The 21,971-nt window shown below is 54.2% G+C and overlaps 2 protein-coding genes across 2 annotated transcripts; both read left to right on the top strand.

Annotated features, from left to right (window-relative positions):
• The first annotated feature begins 2,986 nt into the window (after window positions 1-2,986).
• SH3BP1 (SH3 domain binding protein 1) lies at window positions 2,987-14,462 on the top strand. The gene is made up of 18 exons (XM_080939660.1): window positions 2,987-3,120; window positions 4,266-4,308; window positions 4,535-4,639; window positions 5,721-5,797; window positions 6,024-6,135; window positions 6,232-6,308; window positions 6,702-6,846; window positions 7,308-7,376; window positions 7,514-7,604; window positions 8,108-8,253; window positions 8,647-8,758; window positions 9,154-9,235; window positions 9,319-9,399; window positions 10,113-10,229; window positions 10,812-10,909; window positions 11,190-11,337; window positions 12,753-12,844; window positions 14,077-14,462. Exons 1-18 carry the CDS (start codon window positions 3,062-3,064, stop codon window positions 14,451-14,453), a joined length of 2,031 nt encoding a protein of 676 aa, XP_080795786.1. The 5' UTR covers window positions 2,987-3,061; the 3' UTR covers window positions 14,454-14,462.
• Window positions 14,463-16,505: 2,043 nt separating this feature from the next.
• PDXP (pyridoxal phosphatase) lies at window positions 16,506-21,634 on the top strand (the record flags this gene model as incomplete). Its single annotated transcript, XM_080939165.1, has 2 exons — window positions 16,506-17,067; window positions 20,342-21,634. The coding sequence occupies 2 exons, from the start codon at window positions 16,506-16,508 to the stop codon at window positions 20,656-20,658; spliced, it is 879 nt and encodes a 292-aa protein (XP_080795291.1). The 3' UTR covers window positions 20,659-21,634.
• Between the last annotated feature and the right edge of the window lie 337 nt (window positions 21,635-21,971).

The following is a 21,971-nucleotide window of genomic DNA, read 5'->3' as shown; positions in this document are numbered from 1 at the left end:
AGGCTCTTCTCTTGCAGACTTTTGGTGTTTGAGTAATAACAGCAAAGCCAGGCACTTTTCTGAGAATTTCACATGTTAATTCTTGTAATCCTATCAAGCTACATTGTTTGTGGCTGAAGAGTGAAGTGTTTTATCCAACCAAGGTCATTCAATCTGTGTGCTGTTGAGAGACACCCCCAAGCCAAATGGCTGTTCTTTGAAGATGTAGGTAATCACCGATCTAATGTCTTCTAAGTCAGTTGTGACAACTTGGAAGTGAGCTACTGAGCCCCAGAGGGCTCAGCCTTGAGATAAGACAAGACTGGGTGGTGCTCCAGCCCATTCATCAGCCTCTGTAGTTTGGGGAAAGGCCGGCGGCCGGGGAGGGATTGGCTGGTGACCTCTGAGGTACTTCTGTGCAGTTCTAAAGCCCATGATCCTTTGAGTGGCTGCATATCTACTACCGCAGAGGCAAGAGCATCGCAAGTTCAAGACCAGTTGGACAACTTTTGTGAGACCGGCTCCCCCCCCCCCCCAAAAAAAAAGAGGACTGGTAAAACAGCTCAGTGGGTAAAGGTTTTTGCCATCATGCATGAAAACCTGAGCTTTGAACCCTGGGACCAACATGGTGGAAGGAGGAACCCGACTCCATATACTGTCCTCCAACTGCCCTCTGAGAGCTGCGATGTCTACACACATGTGCACACACACACACTGTAACTAAGGGAGCTAGAGAGCTGGCTCAGAGGTTAAGGCTGCTCTTCTAAAGAATGAGGTTTGATTCCCAGCACCCACATGGTGGTTCACAATAATCCTTCACAGGCACCAAATGCAGATGGTACAAAGACATATACGCAGGCAAAACACCTGTATGCATAAAATTAAACTTAAAAAAATTTTTAAAGGTTCAAGAAAAGTAAGGATAGAGCTGGGGCTGGTACTTGGCGGCAGAGCGCTTGCCAAGGATGCGCAAAGCCCTGGATTCAGTCTCTAGTACAAGACCAAAACACATATCCCTACAAAAGAGAGCCGGACCCAGCCAGGGTCCCCACACTTATTAATCAAAACTTCTGATTACGACATCCTTTGAAGGAATAGCCTATAATCTAGCCTTCAGGGCTTCCAACCTTCGATGATTCAACACCATGGTCACCTTGAAATACAGCAACTATCTGGTCAGATCCAGACGGTCCCCAGGTCAAACCAGTTGGTGACAGGAGGAAGGGGCCGGGCAAGGGCTTGGATGGGTTGATAATACACTTTGGTCATTTCTAGAAAAACAAAAAAGAAACCTGCTGTTTTAGCCCAGGGAACTGTCCTCTCCCCAGGTTAGTTAGGACTAGGCCTGGACAAGCCTAGGAGGCTTAGACTATAAACCAGGACTACCTTGAGGTATCATCCAGACCAGTCCTGGACAAGAAGGCAGAAGCACCATAGAGAACAGAGACTTCCCTAGAGGTAAGAAAGAGCTACCTGGAGCTCACCCAGCCGAATGTACCCATTGCCAAGTTGTTGGGGGGGGGGGGGACAAAAATGCAGGAATGTTCTGGGCAGGACCTAGATGATAGGGAGAAAAGGGCCCAGAACTTATGCATTAGGAGGCCAGGTCTATAGCATTTTAGTATCTGCCCAAGGCAGGCCTCTCTAGACTCTTCTGTCATCTCCTCTCAAACACTGGTCAGCAGCCTTTCCATTAGTAAAAGAAAGGTAAAGAATCTGCCCTGCTATCTCAACTCCCCACCCACCACAGAGCCAGGATTCCACTGATGAGAGGCTGTTTGTTCCTGGCCAGGATGTTCTGGCTCTTGCCACAGCAGCTGCTGGGACCCCTCTGGGCTCCTCCCAGCCTCCATAGGACTTCTTAAAAGAGTAAAGCCACCGTCTGCTCCCAGTGAGTGACTACCAGGTGCCAGGCCTGTGCTGGGTACAGGGCGATGTCTGGAGCAAAGGGAATGCCTTTGAGGAGCACACCAACTCTCTACCCCCACACAGTAGGTGCTCATGTGGTAAGGTGGCAGCTCTGAACTGAAACTAACTGGGCAGAGCAAAGCACAGCGTGGTGCTCAGGGCTTCCTGTCGCACCCCTCCCCCTCCCCGAGCCTGAAAGGTGCACACTGGAGTCAGCTTACTGTTATCCACAGGCTCTTTGGCCCTGTAGTTATGAACACCTACTGTGTGCCCAGGCTGGTTTTCAGCCCAGCATTTCAAAGAGAAAACGTACATCGGATTTGGGGGTTCAGAGCAGCACCCATATTGGGCCTGACAAGAAGAAAGGGCAGGGACTTTTGCTAGAAGAAATGAGTTATACAAATAGAGGAAACCATCCAAGCTGAGGACCCTTCAAGTGTGGAGCAACAGGAACTCTAGGGCTGATGAGCAGCCCCCGGGGTATCTTGTTTTCCCTGTGGCATAGACTGGTCCAGGACAGTTGTCCTATCAAGCCTTTATACACAGTGAATGCAGAACTTTGGGGACTGATCCAAGGACATTAGTCTCTGGTGGTCCCAGGTAGCCCAAGTTCTCAGCCAGTGGTCCAGCGGGCATGAGGGATGGTCAGGGGATGGGATGTTGGAGAAGTCTCCAAGGAGCATCCCATAGTGACTGGCCTGCACAGGTTCCTGAAGGCCTGTCCCTTCTAAGCAGCCTTCTTTTCCCTTTAAGAGAGCAAAGGTTGTTTATACCCAGGGCGGTGGTGGCAGGAGCAGCTTACCTGCTTCCCGCCACCAGCCGAGGCGTTGGGGCAGGGTGCAGGAAGGAAGACCCCGCACTCAACTGCGGACCGCAGAGAGACAGACCGACGGACAGTGGGCAGGCGACCGGCCCGGGGGTCGTTGAGGCCCGGAAGCAGAGAGAGAACAAGACTCCAAACTTGGAGAAAGGAGTGACCTGGGGTCCGGAGGCGGAGTCGTGAGCGGGGGAGGAGAGCGCCCGCGCCAGCACCAGCCAGAGGAGCGCGCCGGCCCAGGAAGCCAGAGCGCCGCCCACCCATCCGGGGCGAAGCGCGCGGGGAAGCAGTCTGGGCCCGGGGGCTGCCAGCCTCAAACCCCCTAGGTGACTACTCAGCCCCCAGCCCGGACCCAATATGATGAAGAGACAGCTGCACCGCATGCGGCAGCTGGCCCACACGGGCAGCTCCGGACGGTGAGTGTCACCCGCTTCTAGCCCTGCTGTCGTCTCGCAGGACCTGAGCGGGCGCAGGAGAGTGGGGAACCGGTCAAAGAGGTCGAAGACATCTGGGCATGCCAGAGCCCTGACCTCGCTTTCTGGGGTCTGAAGCCACTGAGGTCGCACAGGCATAGCTGGCTTTTGCGAGGGTTGGGGGGAGGAGGCACCTCCATTCCTGGTTGGAGAGGCTGCAGGGAGCAGAATGTGCCCCGAGCCAGGACGCTGCCTGGAACCTCATTTGTCCCCTCTGGACAATGGGAACAGTTGACCACCTCTAGCTGGAGGGAAAGGGAGAAACGGAGCCGATCGGGGGGGCCCCAGACCCTGGGGGAAGGGACTGGCAGTGTTCTGGCCTGGGGAGGAGGGGCCTGCTCTGTTCTGGGTGTCTGTCCCCTCCCCCAGCCCAGGGGCCTCCTGCCATTTGGTCCTGCTTCTGCTTTTTGCAGGCTCAGGTAGAGGCACCCCTTGGTCTCCTCGGTTCCCAGCTCCAGAACTATGGGAGCGGAAGTTTGGGGAGTTTCTCGGAGCCTCTCTTTCTGTCCCTCTTCCCCAGTCTGGGAGTTCCCCATTCTTTGGGCCCGGAGAGGTGACCATGTATCTAGAAACTTGATCCAGCCCTACAGTGACACAAACACTTATGTACCTACAAAGCCAAGCAACGTTGCCCTGAACCCATGTCCCTATGTATCCTTGGGCAGAGTCCCTGGACCTGCCCACAGCCCCAGCGCAATATCGTGTGCCTGTGGGCCTGGCCACCCCGGAGACCAGCTTCCACACTTCCCGTTCTGGGGGCCAGCTTAGGCCTCCACTTTCCGGGCCAGGCAAACAATTTGGGGGATGGGGAGATGAGAATCTTTTCCTCCGTCCCAAAGTTGGACCCTCCTGCTTTTTCGGTGTCACGGGTCCACCCTCTCCCAGGACACAGCCCTGGGTGGAGGAGGAAGCAGCCATGCATCCTCTTAACCAACCATGGAATGTGCTCCAACCACGATGTAGATGGGCTACCCAGGATTGCTGGGTCCTGGAAGCAACTTGGGCTGGGGTGCCATATGTAGGGGACAGAGGGAGGCAGTGGGGTTCCTAACCCGGATTGACTCAGCAGAAGGCCCCTTCCCCCACAGAACCCCAGAGACTGCCGAGTTCTTGGGTGAGGACCTGCTTCAGGTACGTGCCTGGGCGGGCTGGGCTGGGAGGCAGGCCCGTGCAGGCTGTCAGTATAGAAGCTGGCAGGCAGGGACGATAGTCAAGGGCCTGGTTGTGTCATTCCCTGCTGGCCAGGGGAGGCCCAAGAGGGGAAAAGTGATTCTTGTTCTGGGGGAGACAATAGAGCAAGGAGGGAGCACCCCTCACAATATGCAGTCCCCACATGACCCTCCCCCGCCCCTCCCAGGTAGAGCAGCGTTTGGAGCCAGCCAAGCGAGCAGCCCACAATGTTCACAAACGGCTGCAAGCCTGCCTGCAGGGCCAAAGCGGGGCTGACATGGACAAGCGGGTGGTAAGTGAGGTCTCCAGGAGGCTCGAGACCTGTGAGGTGAAGGATGGGGTGGGAATGAGGCCCTCTGGGTGGTCTGTAGCTTCTGAGCTTTGCTCCCAGCTCGCAGGCCCCCAAGTGGTCTAGGTGGGCGGAACACCATCTGAGCTGGATGGAGGATGCTCACGGTTACCCAACAGGCAGCTTTTATTGACTCCTGCTATTCCGTTGCTAAGACTGTTAATGCATGGTCTCCCCACTGCTGGTAGCAGCCCTGGCAACACACAGTCCCTTGTACAAGTCACTTGTGTATAATGGGAAACCGAGACCTAAATTTACTAGCAGCCCAGGATCAAACAGGTGACAAGTGACAAAAGCGATCCTGGGGTCCCTCTGGTTGTAAATGTACTGTTTTCTGTAACTCGAGGTGGAAGTATGAGGATGGTTAAAAATTCATGTGTCTGGGGCTGGAGGATCTGCTCAGCAAAGCACTTGTTCTTGGAGAGACCTGGGTTCGGTTCCTACCACCCTCGCGGTTCGCCACTATCCAGTCCCAAGGGCTCCGACACCCTCTTCAGTCCGCTGAGGGCATCAAGCATGCCTGCCCCCCACCCCCCCAGAAGAGAGTCTGGGTGTGAGGCAATAGGAAATCTGGGAGAACTTGAGCTAGAGAGTGACCAAATGAAGCACCTATGCCATGACACTGAGAAGGAGTTAGGGCCATCTCACCCCAACCCGCCACAAGGCCAGCTCTTTGCAGTGGTGTAACCTTGGGACAACTTACTGCTGTCCTTCCGCATAGTAGGTTCCTAGTCTCCCTGGGATGGATCATTCCTTCTTGTTCAGTCAGGGAAGGAGGGAGGGAGGGAGGGATCCCAGGTCTGTGAGAGATTGTACACACACGTGTGCATGCATGGGGGCGTTATGGGGGAGGGGTACACACCGTCACTGTTAGCCAGTTTCCACTCTTACTGTGACTAGAGCTGTTTAGTCAACTCTTCCCTTTGCTGGGGTGTGGGTTCGACCGTGTGCTCTGGGCTCAGGTAAGGTGGAAGAAACGAGTAAACTCAGGCTTACAACCCCCCTGCCCCCCAACCCCTTGCAGAAGAAGCTTCCTCTCATGGCTCTCTCTACTGCGATGGCTGAAAGCTTCAAGGAACTGGATCCCGAGTCCAGCATGGGGTGAGCATGGTTGGGGGCCTGGCTCTTCAGTAAAGAATTCCCGGAAGCCATGAGGGGGTCAGGTCAGCCAGGGTGTCTACCTCAAAAGGATGACCAAGCCGGGGGAAATGTCCAGGTCAGTAAGGGCCCAAGAAAGCAGGAAACAGAGGCAGGGACCTTCAAGTGTTTCTAGGATGGGGGTGAGGGACCGAGGGGGCCTTGGCCCATTGGGAAACTCTGTCCACAGGAAAGCCTTGGAAATGAGCTGTGCCATCCAGAACCAGCTGGCCCGAATCCTAGCCGAGTTTGAGATGACCCTGGAGAGGGATGTCCTGCAACCGCTCAGCAGGCTGAGCGAGGTGACTGTAGACTCCCACCCCCAGCCCCAGCTTTCCCAGCCTCCTGCTGTCCCTGCCCCCACCAGACCCCTGAACCCTCCCTGTGCCTGCCCTCAGGAAGAGCTGCCTGCCATCCTCAAGCACAAGAAGAGCCTTCAGAAGCTGGTGTCTGACTGGAACACCCTCAAAAGCAGGTGGGCACCTGAGCCTAGGTCAAGTCATAGTAGGGCTTTGCAGACCCCATTGGGTATTTGTGGCCATGCTGGTCCTTGTAAAGGCATATATATGTGAGGGTGTGCCTTGTGCCACAGGTAACCCCAAACTAGGAAAAGCCATTAGTCTCCAAGATCCCTAGATGATTCTAGGGATCCTTCCTAGTCTGCATTCTGGAGCTGAGTAGTTGCGATCACCAGTCACACCACCAGAGGGAGCCCTAGAGCACTTTGGCCTAGTCTGGGCAGAGGCCCAAGGAATTTCTATTTTGCCTCTGTAAACCCTAGAGTCCTGTGTGATTACGTGTATGGAGGGGACACTTAGCTCTGGCCATACAATGGGGCCAGTGACCACCCACCTTGGGACCCTCCTAGGCTCAGCCAGGCAGCCAAGAACTCAGGAAGCAGCCAAGGCCTGGGTGGTGGCTCCAGCAGTCACACCCACATCACCACTGCCAACAAGGTGGAGATGCTGAAGGAAGAGGAGGAGGAGCTAAAGAGAAAGGTGGAACTGTGCAAGGTGAGGTGATCTGGGATGTCTGCATAGATGCATAGCCGATAGGTGTGGGTCCATTTTACAGATGGGGACACAGACGTGCCGGGGCAGCACAGAGTTTTAAACCCAGGTACCACCCAGGACCTCTGCTGGACTTACCACGTGCATTAACAGCTGGGATGTGGTTGTTTACTGGATGGTTAATGATGAATGAATGAATGAGAGTGAGTGGTGTTTGCTGAGTGAGTGAATGAATGATGTTCACGGAGTAAGTAAAGCAAGAATGAACGAAAGAAAGATTGAGTGGTGAGCAAGAACACACTGTACTAAGGATCTGAGGACCCAGCATAAGGAACTGGAAGCCTCGAAAATGTAAGGGGCTTCTGTGGACTGGCCCTGGCTGGTCTGGGCATGTTTCTATCCCTATGAGCTGTGAGCTCTGCAGGATCCCCAGCCTCACCTGTCCTCTCCCTTCTGTCCCCAAGGACGAGTACCTGGCCGATCTCTACCACTTCTCTACCAAGGAGGACTCATACGCCAACTACTTTATTCATGTGCGTCCATGGTCCAGCTCTAGCAACCTGAAACTTGGGTGGATGCCACCGGGAAGCACCTCCGGGGACCCCCAAGACGCTGGGAATGTCTCCACTTCCCTCACTTCTCCTGGGGGGGGTGGCCTTTGTCCCCACAGCTCCTGGAGATTCAGGCTGACTACCATCGGAAGTCGCTTACCTCCCTGGACACGGCCCTAGCTGAGCTGAGGGACAACTACAGCCAAGCAGGTGGGGACATGATTGAGCCCGCCTCATATCTCTGACCCTGCTGTGCTAAGAGCTCTGTAAAAGTTTGCTTCTTAGCTGCGAAGAGTGGCAAATATCGTTAACCTGGGCACTTGGGTGGAGGAGACAGGTGGATGTCTGAGTTTGAAGCCAGCGTGGTCTACATAGAGAGTTCTTAGACAGCCAGGATACTTTTTGTTGTTTTGAAAAACGACAAAAAAAGAGTTTGCCCCTTATTCTGAGAGGCAGTAGGGAGCTGTGGATGAGTTGGGAGCTGGGAGAAGGCTGGATTAGATCTTTGTGGGCCAGCTTTCTGCCACTATAGAGGATGGAGAAGGAACAGAACAGAACCAAGAGACTTTTCTAGAAGGTTGGGGTCTGGATTAGGCAGAGCAGTGGAGGTGGGCAGATCCAAGAGGTAGGCTTGGTGGTTGTGGGTGTGATACAATTCCTAGAGGTGCCCCAGCCCTACTGCCTGAGGCTACTGATGTGTCTCATTCCCACAGACCCCTCCCCTTTGATGACGGCCGCCCCCTTCTCCAGGGTCTATGGGGTGTCCCTGAGAACCCACCTGCAAGAACTAGGCCGTGACATTGCCCTGCCAATCGAGGCCTGCGTCCTGTTGCTGCTGTCAGAGGGCATGCAGGAGGAGGTGGGAGCTGAGTCATGAGGTGGGGGGGGGGGTGTGATGGGGCCCTTATCTGAGGAACCGGGGGTTCTCGGTTCAGTCCTTGTCCCATGCTGGAACGTTCCTGAGAATGGGTCCTTAGGTGAGAAATGACCCAGCCGTGAGTGGATGGCAGGCTCCCCACCAACCGTGCTGAACCTTCCTTCCCCTTCCACCCCTCACAAGACGAACTGTCCCCACCCATGTCCCAGCTCCTCACTTCCCAGTCCTGCCCTCTGCTCAGGATTCCAGACTTTGGGAGTTGGGAGGGCCCATAGGCACCAGCATGACTATTGACCACCACCAGCGGGGACACTGAAGCCAGGCAGCCTGCTCCAGTCCTGCCCTCTGTGACACATGGTCCTTCCGGCACCCTAGGGCCTCTTCCGGCTGGCCGCTGGAGCCTCTGTGCTGAAACGCCTTAAGCAGACCATGGCCTCGGATCCCCACAGCCTAGAGGAATTCTGCTCAGACCCCCATGCTGTAGCAGGTACCGGATCCCCTGGGAGCTCTAGACAGAAGGGGGGAGTAGGGCAGAGCTATCTAACGTAACACTATCAGAGTTTGGCTTTAGGTTTGATAATGGAAACACCATGGGGGCACTTAGAAGTTCCTAGTGCAGATCTGTGATGATCGATCTATCTATCTATCTATCTATCTATCTATCGATCTATCTATCTATCTATCTATCTATCTATCTATCTATACATATATTTTTTGGAGGAAAAGCTTGCTAAATATTATGTTAAAAGAGCCTATAACACAGAAACTATTGGACTAAAACATGAAGACTTAGGCTTAGTATGAATAAGGACTAGAGGTTCCTTCTAAGTAGAGAGAGTTGGGTCCTTAGGCTGCCCAAGACCTTCCCCCGAATTGTTTCAGGTGCCCTCAAGTCCTATCTCCGGGAGCTGCCAGAGCCCCTGATGACCTCTGACCTCTATGATGATTGGATGAGAGCAGCCAGGTGAGGAGGTGGGGGTAAAGGCAGGGGGTTGGAAGCTCTGGAAACATGGTCCTGGGTTGGTGCATTGGTGACTCTCTCCTCAGCCTGAAGGAACCAGGGGCCCGCCTGGAGGCCCTCCATGATGTCTGCAGGCGTCTACCCCAAGAGAACTTCAACAACCTCAGGTGAGCCACCCTTCCCCTCCCCAGACATACAAAGCTTTGAGGTTGACACTAGCCTACCCTGTGCCTGAGTTGTGACATCCTGTTCCTATCTGTTACACTAGACCAGATACCAGAACAGACAAACCCAGTCAGGTACAGTGGATCTCTGAGTTCGAGGCCAGTCTGGTCTACAGAGCAAGTTCCAGGATAGCCAGGGCTACACAGAGAAACCCGGTCTTGAAGAAAAAAAAGAGAAGAAATTGGGCAGGGGATGTAACCGTGGGCGGAGTCTTTATCTAGTATACCTGTCATTCATGTACAAAGCCCTGTGATCCTCAGTATACCATGAGGTGGATGCGTGTCCCCAGTCACACAGGCTTGAGGATCAGAGCTTCAGGGACATCTTCGGCTAGATAGGGTTTGAGGCCAAGCTGGGCCATGAGATTTTGTCTTAAAAATCAAGCAGAAAACCCTCCTGAACCTGTGAGATCATATTGCCTAGCTGCAGACCCCACCCCTGCCATTCTGAGACTCCGGGCAGGCAGTTCAGTGTCAGCACCGGAGACGGTCCCTACCACTTGTGGCAGCCAGAACTTATCTCAAAAAATAGATCAGGGAACTTCGGTAGTAAAAATGTAACTATGCCACATGGTATCCGTTCCCGTCTGCAGCCCTAGGGTGGGGAGTTATTGGTCCTGTAAGGACATCTGTGAGCATCCCTCCCACCCACCCAGGTACCTGATGAAGTTTCTCGCACTGTTGGCAGAGGAGCAGGAAGTGAACAAGATGACGCCCAGCAACATCGCCATTGTCTTGGGGCCCAATCTGCTGTGGCCTCCTGAGAAAGAAGGGTGAGGGCCATGAGCCCATGAGACCTGTCCTCAGCTGGTCCCCAGCGGCTGATTTGCCCAGACCTCCTCTATCCCTGCAGTGGGCTGCTGTGAGGTTCGGTCTGAGAGACCAGGGTAAAGGGAGTGGGGGCCGGGCACCTGTGTGGTGAGCCAGTGTGGGTGCTGCTCAAAACCACAAGGTGTGATTGAAGCCTCACTCCCAACCTTCAGATTTGGAGAGTCACTTCCTCATCTGTCAGTCGGGGAGATACTATATGAATTCTAATGGGGTGGGGGGGTAGGCGTTGCTGTAGGAATGAGATGGGAAATGCTTTACAAACTGTGAGGTTCAATGAGATATGAGAAGTCACCGCTACTTTTAAGACCACAGATGGATGACAAGAACTCATCCCATGTACTGAATTGTAGTTGGGGGCGGGGCAGTCAATCCAAGACCTGGGAGAAAAGAATTGATTAGTGATGTCTGTCATAGGTGAAGGAGTAGGAGATGGGGTATGTGAGCTACACGTGTGTCATCAACCACGTCCAGCAGAGTCGCACACTGTTAGTGTCACTAAAACTCTTGTTTCTCTTTCATGCCAGGGACCAGGCCCAGCTGGACGCTGCCTCTGTGTCCTCCATTCAGGTGGTGGGTGTTGTTGAGGCGCTGATACAGAATGCAGACACCCTCTTCCCTGGAGGTGATGTCCTTTATGTCATCTCTAGTCCCCACTTCTTCCAGCCTAGCCTCAGTCCCTGATTGCCCCCAAAACTCTCCATGTGGCTTAGAGGAGGATGCTTTTTCTGCACTGAGCCTCAGTTTCTCATCTGTGAAATGGGAACAGTGCTGTCTGACCCATGGGAGTAGGAAGGCAAAGAGAAGTCCCATCATTTCAGGGAAAGAGAGTAGCCCTGACTCTGGCCAGGGCAGACAGGCTTCGCCAAGGCTCTGAACTTGAACCCTGTTCATTCTGCCTCTAGATATCAACTTCAGTGTATCAGGTATCTTCTCAGGCCTGGCCCCCCAGGAGAAGGTCAGTAGCCAACAAGTCTCAGAGGAATTGCCACCTGTTGCTGTGCCTGCCCCTACCCCCACCCCAACTCCAGCCTCAGTGGCTGTAAAAGAAAGGTAAGAACTAAACATAAATAGCCTAATTCTGGCCTGAGGCTCTTTCTGGTGGTTTTAGGAATGTAGTTTGTGGTATCTGTCCTGTAGATCTGGTCCCACAGGTTGGAGTAGGTGGGAGGAGCCTGCTCTCAGCTGTGTTCCCTTTATTGTAAGACTGTTCCTACTGCACCTACTATGTGTCCTAGGCATTGTTCATGCCCTGGGAATTGAGGGAATTGGGAGGGGACAGTTGGGATTTATTACTTCCCGTCTCCAACCCTGTAAGTCTGAAAGGTTTTGTGGCAGACCGGTATTTCTCAGTGGTCCACACTGTGGTCATGGACTCCCTCAGATGAGGTGGGTATATGCCACCCTTGGGTGAGGCAGGGAGAGCGGGCATGTCTCGTGGACATTCCTGTGATGTCAGGATGCCCGTTCTGCCGGAGGGTTAAGCTGTACACGGGCAGCAGAGGGAGCTGTGCCAGCTGGTAGGAAAGGAGCCTCTCTGGGGAAATGGCCAAACAGACGGTTAGGAAGCCAGGCTTGTTCAACTGCTGCTCACGTACTCTGACTTCTGCTGGCAGAACGTCCCCTACGGATCACATGGGGGCCTGGGGGTGTCGCTTAATTGGTTGCCTAACACACAGGAAGGCTTGGTCCAAGACTCATCGCTGCATAAAATGGGCTTGATGGTACTTATCAGCACTGGAGAGGTGGAGGCAGGAGGATGAGGAGTTCAGGGTCGACTTTCCCTACAGGGAAAGTTCAAGGCCAGCCTAGGCTGTTCCAGAATGAGACAGTCTCAGAAAAGATCACCTAAAAAAGCCAAAGGCTTGCTTCCCGCCTCTGTGGGACTGCCCCAGAGATTATAGTCTAAGCCTGGGCTTTCTGTTAGTTAACTCTCTGTTGCTCTGATAAACACTGTGAGCAAATCATCTTGGGAGGGAAAGTGTTTATTTGGCTTCTATTTCCCTTAGTAGTCTATCAGGGAGGAAGGGTCTCAAGCAAGAGCAGAGGCAGGAAGGAGCCCTGGAAGTCACTGCTTTGTCTGCCCTGCCTGGGCAGCCGGCTTTCTTATACAACTGAGAATGGTTATCTAGAGACACCACAGCCCACAGTGAGCTGGCCCCTCCCACTTCAAGACAGATAGGCTGATCTGATGTGGGTGAGCCCTCAGTTGAGACTCCCTCTTTCCACGTGACTCTGGCTTCTGTCAAGGTGGCAGCTCAAGTTAACTAAGCCACCCTTAATGGACACAAACCCCACCAATACCTAAAGTATCTAGTGGGGAGACTAAGACCGGGAACACATTCTTGGTGCAGCCATAAGTGGTGGGAAGCAAGTCCTTCCACCCAACATTTGGAGTCATGTGGGATCCTAGGAGCTTTCCAGGAAATGGCCACGCATGGTTGTTACACTTCTCTTTCCCGTCACAGGACAGAGTCTGAACTGCCTAAACCAGCTTCCCCCAAGGTCAGCAGGAGCCCCACAGATACAGCTGCTTCAGCAGAGGACATGACTCGAAAGAGTAAGTTGGCTGCGGCAGATGAGTCAGAAAGTGGGAACTCCCTCCCCTCCCATCTCTACACACCTCCAGAGAGGCCAGCATTAGACATAGTGAAAAGCTCAGGGTTTGCTGCCCAGCACCTATACTCAGTTTCCAGCTTATTCCTTGGCAGGGGTGCAGCCTGTCTGAGCCTCAACATTACTGTAGGGCAGAATTGTGAGTGCGGTGGGGGTGGGTGTTCCAGCCCTCCGGAAGCCCTAGGACTATGAAGAACAGGACCAGAACTGTATTTAAGGTAGAGGAAAGAGAGAAGTTTGGAGGAATCTGGAGGCTCCTGAGCTTCTGGCACACTCATGCTAATCTGGCCCCGGGGTGAATAGGGAAGAGGCCAGGGGTTCTGATGGGGTCACTGTGGAGCCCCATCCCAGTTCTGACCAGGAGCTTTAGAACTGGGTGCATCATGCTGATCTAGGGGACAGCCTTGGAAGTCTATGGGCCACACAGAGACCTGGAAACCAGGATACTTAATGTCACAGTCATCTGAGCTGGCTGGTGACTTACCAGTGACAAAACAGGCCCCAGAGAGCAAATGAGTCACTCCAGACACCTGAGCCCACAGAGCCAGGGAGAGTTCTGATGTTGCCTCCACCTACCCACCCCCCCATCCCCCTACTACCTACCCACCCCCCATCCCCCTACTACCTATCCATTCCCCTACTACCCACCCCCATCCCCCTACTACCTACTCACACCCATCCCCCCACCCCCTACCCATCCCCCACCCCCCTACACACCCCTCACCCCTCTACTACCTACTACTGAGGACCTGGAGCCTCTGAGAGGCAAGCAGGACCCATGTGTCCCATGGGTCAACGGGGACAGGAGGCATCTATATAATTAACAGATGTGTGGCCATTCCTGCTTGAAGCCTAGACTGAGCTAACTGGTGGCCATGTTGGGCTTATGCTCTAGTGAGGCATAAGAGAGATGGACAAGATAGTTGAGAGGACAGGTTCTCTGAGAAAGGTGACTGATGGCATAACCAGGGTGGGGTCTGGGGGATCTACTGTAAGGTGAGAGGACCACAGAGGAGGACCACCAGGGAGCACATCAGTGATGAGGACCCACTGTGGAAAGTGAAACTTCCCACACCCCCCATAGAAGGAATGTACAAAGGTCCAGATGGGGGGATGAACATGTGACGTAACACAGACACGCGAACCCCTAACTTTCCTGTTTTGCTTCCTCCACAGCCAAGCGCCCAGCACCAGCCCGGCCAACCATGCCACCTCCCCAGCCCTCCAGCTCACGCTCATCCCCTCCAGCTCCATCTCTGCCCCCTGGCTCGGCCAGCCCTGGCACTCCCCAAGCTCTGCCACGCCGTCTGGTGGGCACCAGCCTCCGGGCCCCCACTGTGCCTCCCCCGTTACCCCCTGCTCCTCCACAGCCTGCACGGCGTCAGAGCCGGCGTTTACCAGCCTCCCCCGTCATTTCAAACATGCCCACTCAGGTGGACCAGGGAGCAGCTACAGAGGATAGAGGAGGCCCTGAGGCTGTGGGTGGGCACCCCCCTTCCCCTGCTCTGCCACCCCAGCCCCGGCCCAGGGGCCTCATTTCAGAGACAGATTAAGCAGGTCCTCCTGCCTGGTGAGTCCTCAGTGTCCCATTCCTCTCCCCCTCCCTCCCTTGTCTCCCAGGACAGCCCTTGCCCTGTGCCTAGGTGCCTGCTGGGCCGGCCCCTATGGCCAGGAGGGCTCAGGCCAGCCCTCTTAATTTCTGACCTTTTCCTCTTCCACTTTGAGTTTGGGGTTCCCACCTGACTCCCCACTCTCTGGCAGGGTCTCAAGGGAGCTCCCAGAAGGAAGGACTCGCCTGTTCCTACAGGACTTTTTATTTTTCTCTTGCCAATGTATTTTTGTAAGGCTCGTAAATAAATTATTTTTAACAAAACTGGAGTAACTGGCCAAGCAAAACTTCCCTTTCCTGGAGGTACAGAATCTGCCCCCATAAGGAGGAAAGGGGACAGGTAGAGTATCTTCCCCTGTCCTGATTTGAAGAGCCATGTGCTCATCTGAATATGGGTCCCAGACATAGTTTCTCACTGAGGTAATAGCACCACCTGCAGGTGAAGTTTCTGAAGCCAGTGAGAAGAGGCTGTACGGACCATGGCTAACAAACCTGAGCCTCTGATGTAATGCATGAGATTAGCTCTGAGACCCGGGCTCTTCCTCCCACCCAGAGCAGTTTGCTCAGCCTCCCAGCATCATGGGTTCCTCCTCTGAGACAGACTGTTCTGAAGAGCAAAGCACCCAAGACCAGGAATTGATCTGCTGGTGGTTTTCTCTGAGTTGCTCTGGGTAGACCCAAGCTAAAGTCCCTTACGGCTCTACACCTGAAGGTCCTTTGGGAATGGGCTGGCAGAATTGAGTCAGTTCAGCTGGTGGGCCAATTTAATAGCCTAGCGTGGGTGGGGGCATGCTGTCCAGGGTCTTCTAGGCCAAAACCTATTACAAAAGGCACAGAGAACAAAAAATAGTTGGGCCTCAAAGGCTTGGTTGTCCTTGGTTTCTTCAGCTGCTCTGGGAGTTAGACAGCTACAACTGATCCCCATACTTGAATAACTACTGGTTATTCAAAGGCTCGATGGATTAAAAGGTCCCCATCTACAAAATGGAGACCTAGGCAGCTGGGATTACCCCACCAATAACACTGGCTCTGACAATCAAAATAATGCCTACCCCCTCCACATACACAAAACACATGAAATCAGATCTCTGGGTTTGTTTTATAGCCATGTAGTTGATTTTATATTTTTGGCTTTTTCAGACAAGGTTTCTCTATATACCTTTGGATGCCCTAGTACTTGCTCTGTAGACTGGGCTGGCCTCGAAATCAGAGATCTTCCTGTTTCTGATTCTGAGTGCTGGGATTAGAGGCATGTGTCACCACTGCCCGGCTAGAATGTTTTAACATTCATTTGTGTGGATGTGCGTGTGGAGGTCAGAAATACAACTTGAATATGTTCTCTCCACCATAAGGTTTCTGAAGAAGGAATTTAGGTCCTCAGCCTTGTCAGCAAACTGCCATTATCTGCTGAACCATTGTACTGACCCTACATTTGTATTTAAAAATCATTTATCTAAAGCCATCGAACTATAAAATATACATCTTAATAAACGCAAATTATATAACAACAAAAAACATTCCCCAGGGTGACTTCACAGCAGTCAGATGACCAGAAGGGTTACTGGCCAGTCCCCAAAAGCCTAGACCAGTCTGCAAAGACACAGATGATGCAGCCCTTGCTCCATGCACATGTTTCTAATGAGCATCAATGGTACCGAGGGCAACAAGATCTGGCCAGAAGACTTCTCTCAGCCTGTTTTTTTTCTCCTAGCAACCAGCCGGCCTACGTTTCTAATTGGCTGGGAAGCGCACGGTGATTCGCTCCAGACCAGGTTGGTTCTCCATTGGTCCCCTCCTCCCGGTGGCGGCCGCGGTCCCGCCCCTTTCTCCGAGCTCTTTCGGGATCGGCTAGAGCCATCGACTAAACCCTCGCCGCCATTGGCTGAAGCCTGCGGTCATAGCCCCGCCCCCGTCCCGTTCTGCGCGCCAATTGGTGGAGTTACCCCTTGTCCGCGGAGGGAACGCAGCGCGCGCGTGCGAGCGGCCAGCCGGCTGCATGGCGCGCTGCGAGCGGCTGCGCGGCGCGGCCCTGCGCGACGTGCTGGGCCAGGCGCAGGGCGTCTTGTTCGACTGCGACGGGGTGCTGTGGAACGGCGAGCGCACCGTGCCGGGCGCCCCTGAGCTGCTGCAGCGGCTGGCGCGGGCGGGCAAGGCCACGCTGTTTGTGAGCAACAACAGCCGGCGCGCGCGGCCCGAGCTGGCGCTGCGCTTCGCCCGCCTGGGCTTCGCAGGGCTGCGCGCCGAGCAGCTCTTCAGCTCTGCGCTGAGCGCCGCGCGTTTCCTGCGCCAGCGTCTGCCCGGGCCGCCCGAGGCACCGGGCGCCGTGTTCGTGCTGGGCGGCGAGGGGCTCCGCGCCGAGCTGCGTGCCGCGGGGCTGCGCCTGGCGGGGGACCCCGGCGACGACCCGCGCGTGCGCGCCGTGCTCGTAGGCTACGACGAGCATTTTTCCTTCGCCAGGTTGACCGAAGCGTGCGCGCACTTGCGCGACCCCGACTGCCTGCTTGTGGCCACCGATCGCGACCCCTGGCACCCACTGAGCGACGGAAGCCGGACCCCCGGTGAGCGCGGGACTGGGCGCGGGGATATGTGCAGAGCCCCGACGCGCGTCTCGTAATCCCTGAAGCTGCCGCCTGTCCCGTAGTGGCCGAGGACCAGTTTGACAGACGAGCCACTTTAGGTTCACCGTAGCTCAGGGAATTGCGGGTGGGATCCAGTTTTGGAACTGGCCTTCTGGGCTTTTGTCATTGGCCCCACCTACTTGGGTTTGTAGAATAGGGCTGGGAGGATGATGCTGGTGGAGAGCTGGATTCGGGCATCCAGGATCAGGATGGAGGCCAGTGGAGCTTGACCTCAGGTTCAGTTCTGGCTCTGCTTGGTTAACCCTGTGAGTTATATAATCTCGGAGCATTTCTGCCTCTTCACCAATTGCTGGTTATCCCAGGGCTCCTGAACCCAGCCCTCCGGTTTATTAATAGCTTCCTGAAGCCCCTTAATAGTGCCTTCATTTCCTTTCCAGGTTAGTTCAAAAATAAGAGTGTTGGCCCATTTCTCAGTTGAACAAATCCATGCTTACAGGAAACGAGCTGCCAGAGAAGACACAGTATAGAGTAGGCGGGAACTGAACTTGGCCTTTGTACCCCCACGCCCCAATCCATCCAAGACCAGTTGTTACTGGGGACACTCAAGCCCGCGCCCAGACGGAGCACTGATGATTAGGATGGAGGCAGTAGGGACTATCAGATGGTGATGAATGGCTATGGACAGGTTTGGTTCCTCTGGACAAGGCATGAACATATCTCTGCCACTCCATTCTGCTAGCCTTTGGGCCAGACAGTCCTTGATACCAAATTCTGGGGTTCTTCAGGGTGGTATTGAAAAAACTGAGGCAGTCACAGGTTCATGATGGGGCAGTGGAATGGATGCATGTGAAGAGGATCTGGGAAGCCTTCCCGGAGGAGGATGCATGCTGCAAGGCAGGATGTCAGTGAGTGAAGAGATGCTGGTATACCGTCAGGATGGTGTAGCTGAAAAAGGAAGTTACTGTCTGGGCCTTTCCTGGCTCTACCTGAGACATACATACCTTCTACCTCATCCATGAGCCTTCTCCCCACAAATCTAGGGGCGAGGTCACAGCTGAAGCATCCTCACACACACACACACACACACACACACACCCGCCTCCCACCCTTGTCATGTTATTGTCAAGTCTGATTTCCCAAAAGGCTTGGGTTAAGGCTTTGGGGCAAGGGTTCCTCCAGGATCCCTCGAAGGGTAGCCCCAGCAGCTTAGGAGAGGCAGGAGCTAGCCCCAGACCTCTGCACGAAGCTCACGAACCTTTGCTCACCCACCTAACTGTACTCATCCAACCTGCTGGTCACTCCTGCTACCTGGAGGGGGAGACAGAGCTTTAACAGACTCGGGCCGTCGGCCACATTTGTGCATGCTGTAGCTTCCGAGCATTGATTAACAAAAGCCCAGCGGCTGTGCACTGTAACCAAGGGAAAAGGGCAGGCAAACTGCCATTAACAGAGATCTCGGTTATGCATCTGATGTGACATAATGTGACGTCCAGCCCAGCTCTCCCCCTTCGTCACTGGCCTAGAAACTGCCACTGGGCAGCCCCTTGATCTGGCAAGAGGAAGTGGCCACCACTGCAGGGATCCACCTTGAGTTAGGTGTTACATTCATGGGATCCTGGGCCTGGATGCTTGTTGCTAAGCCTCCCACTGTTGGGAGCTTAGCCTGATGACTGACAGCCCTGGGGATAAGAGGAACCAGCTCTGCCCTGGGAGCTGGCGACAATCTTTTTGTTTACTTTTGTGTTTTTGAGACAGGGTCTCAGCCTCAGCCTGTCACCCAAGTGCTGAGATTAAAGGTGCACCACCACCTCCCAGCATGGGGCTTGCGTTCTGTGCCCTGGCCGCTGGAGCGACTCCTTGCTGTCCCTGCCTACTGTCTCTGGCCACTGCAGTGCTGTGCTACTGGGAGTGGGTCGGGCTGGGTTGTAGAAGAAATACTCACAGGAGGGCCTTGATCTATATCCCCAGATGGTGTCTGGTGGGAACACTCCCTCCATGACTGGTGTGCTGCTGGCAGCCTGGAAAACATTAGTACGGGATTGCCACAGTCACCTCAAGAAAAAATAATGGAGGTGGCGAGTTTTCAGAACGTGGTACTTTTCTTAAATTCGTTGGTGGTGCTGTTTCTTTCGAGGAGGTAAGGCCTCTCGCTGAGCCTCCCTGCCTCAGCCTCCGCAGTGCAAGTCTTTATGCCCTTCTGAAATACATTAGTTCCTTTTCTATTGCTCTGGTAAAGCACCATGACCAAGGCAGCTTATAGGAGGAAGGGTTATTGGGGGCTTATGGTTCCAGAGGGAGAAGAGTCAATGGTGGGAAGCAGAAGTGGTGGGCTCGGTGGCTAGGACAGCAAGTTGAAAGCTCACATTGTGAACCACCAGGAAGCTGAGAGTGTACCCTGGGGGTGATGGGAAACTTTGAAACTTCAAAGCTTGTCTCCAGTAGTGCACGTGCTCCGGCAGAGCCACGTCTCTTACACTGTGCAAACACCACCGGCAACTGAGGACCCTATGTTCAAGTGACCCAAGACTAGGGAATCACATCTGAACCAACACACCGAGGAAGCTCAGCTCTGGGCGGGTTTCTCATCTGTGAAATGGGCATTTTCGGTACACTGGGTAAATGGTGTCTTCATTTTAGTTGCGGGTGTTGGTGTAAAGGCAGAATGTTGTGGTGTGAGGTCATGCCAGTGGGCAGGATTAGGAGACTCACTGCTGGGTTCTGACTGGGCGGCAGCCCCTACTCGGGCCTCTTGTTAGATTCTCTGGCTTCTTCCCCAGCTTTGCTTACTTCCCATGCTTACTGTGGCTGCAGACATCTTCGAGGGTGTAGCTTTTTGTCTCCGGCTGGAATTTTCTCTAGGGGATCGTTTTTCCCTGCAAGGCTGACTGGGTCAGAGGTGTGGACATTTCTGTGCCTTGCTGCATTCCAGGCAGGCTGTGTCAGTTTTCCATGCCACAAGCCTGACTTCTTGGAGCCATAACCACAGCTAAGTGCTCTTGGGAAGAGCCCACAGCATCCCTTCAGGGGAAGTGTTACTTGGATCCCCATCTTACCACAGTTCAGAGAAAGAGGCCGAAGAGCTTACACACAGGAGGTGAGGGTCATTACCAGCATCACGCTAGATTGCGAAACTAAGACAGCGTGCCCATAGCAGTGGTAACTCTGAATTCAGTTGTCTGGGACAGGCAGTGCCCAGCCTTTAGGTCTGACTCAGCTGCCTCCCTCTTGCTGACCAAGTACCCTCTCCCCACAGGTACTGGAAGCCTGGCTGCTGCAGTGGAAACAGCCTCGGGACGCCAGGCTCTGGTGGTGGGCAAGCCCAGCCCTTACATGTTCCAGTGCATCACGGAAGACTTCAGTGTGGACCCCGCCCGCACGCTGATGGTGGGGGACCGCCTGGAGACTGACATACTCTTTGGCCACCGCTGTGGCATGACCACCGTGCTTACACTCACAGGCGTCTCGAGCCTTGAAGAAGCCCAGGCTTACCTGGAGGCTGGCCAGAACGACCTTGTGCCTCACTACTATGTGGAGAGCATTGCAGACTTGATGGAGGGGTTGGAGGATTGAGCCCACCTTCCCTATTCCCTGATCCCATAGGCGGAGGCTAAAGGCCATGAGTCACGTTCAATACCATGAGCTTTCTGGCATGGGTGTCTATACCCCAGCGAAGGGAGGCTGGGATCCAGGAAGGTTTGTGGGCTCTTACAGTCTCATAGCCGTGGCTGGAGACACTGCTCTTCAAAAGCTGTCCCCCCACATCTTGAAGGTTCACCCTAGCCTCACCCCATCAGGTGGCCTTATTTTCTGCCCTGTCCACCTCCCCTCTTTGGGCCCTGAAGCCAAATGAAGATTTTTTTCCCCCGACCTTGAGTACCTAAGCACCTCCTGCTCTCTGGGACCTCTAGTGCTCGGTCCCTAAGTTCTTGTTCAGAGGTCTAGGGAACTCTAGCCCATCCCTGGCCTGAACAGGCCTATGGAAGGAAAGCTTCTGGTTCTGCCGGTATCCTAGTGTCTGGGGTGGGCCTTAGTGGACCAAGTAGGAGCTTAGAGACTGTCTTCCTTATCCTGGAGCCCCAGAGCACCAGTCAGAGGCTAAGTCTATCAGGACAGCAATTAACAATCTACAAGTCCGAGAGACGTGTGGCCTTTTGACAATCCTGACTTGACTGGATCAGCCAAGGGACCAGGTCCTGGCAGCACAGGGTGAGCAATGCCTGTAGGATGGCACTTGGGAGGTAGAGGCAGGAAGATTGCCAGGAGTCTGGTGACCTGGGCTGCAGCGTCACCTTTGAAGTCGTCCCCTCCACAGACTATTCAGTGGGCCTCTCTGTGGCCCTGAGGTTGTCTGGAGAGGTTCCCACTCCCACCACAGTACCATCCAGTGTTGATGGCTTTTACAGCTTGGTGGGTTCCTCATGTCCCCACCTGCAGTCCGTGTTTGCAATGCCGCCTCTCCACCATCCAGTTCCCAGCTATTTATTTATTTATTGTGTGCCAGTGAAGGTGGGGGCAGGGCGGGACCATCCCACCCCTTCACCTGTTGTAGTCGGTTCTTGAACTTAATAAAACGTGAATGGAAGTGTCATGTGTGGGGTGATAGCCCTGCCTGAGCCTACCTCCCTGAAGCACCAACCCCCTACGCCCACACACCACAAGAAAGGATACCTCCCATCTCTCCTCTGTCAAATAGACTGCCTGTTGAGCTTTTAACACCTCTGAGGCCTTACATATACGTCTGGGTCAATCCCTTAAAAGCCCCAGTATTGGGCCTGGAATGGTGGCCTCTGATTCCTGTAGTGGGGAGGCAGAGGCCAGTCTGGTCGACAAAGTTCCAGGACAGCCAGGGTTACACAGAAGAAACCCTGTTTGAAAAAAAACGA

Source organism: Micromys minutus (genome assembly GCF_963924665.1).
Source record: "Micromys minutus genome assembly, chromosome: 27".
In the NCBI taxonomy this organism is placed as follows: Eukaryota; Metazoa; Chordata; class Mammalia; order Rodentia; family Muridae; genus Micromys; species Micromys minutus.
The sequence above is the reverse complement of the archived record's forward strand: the minus strand, read 5'-3'. Positions and strand labels throughout refer to the sequence as shown.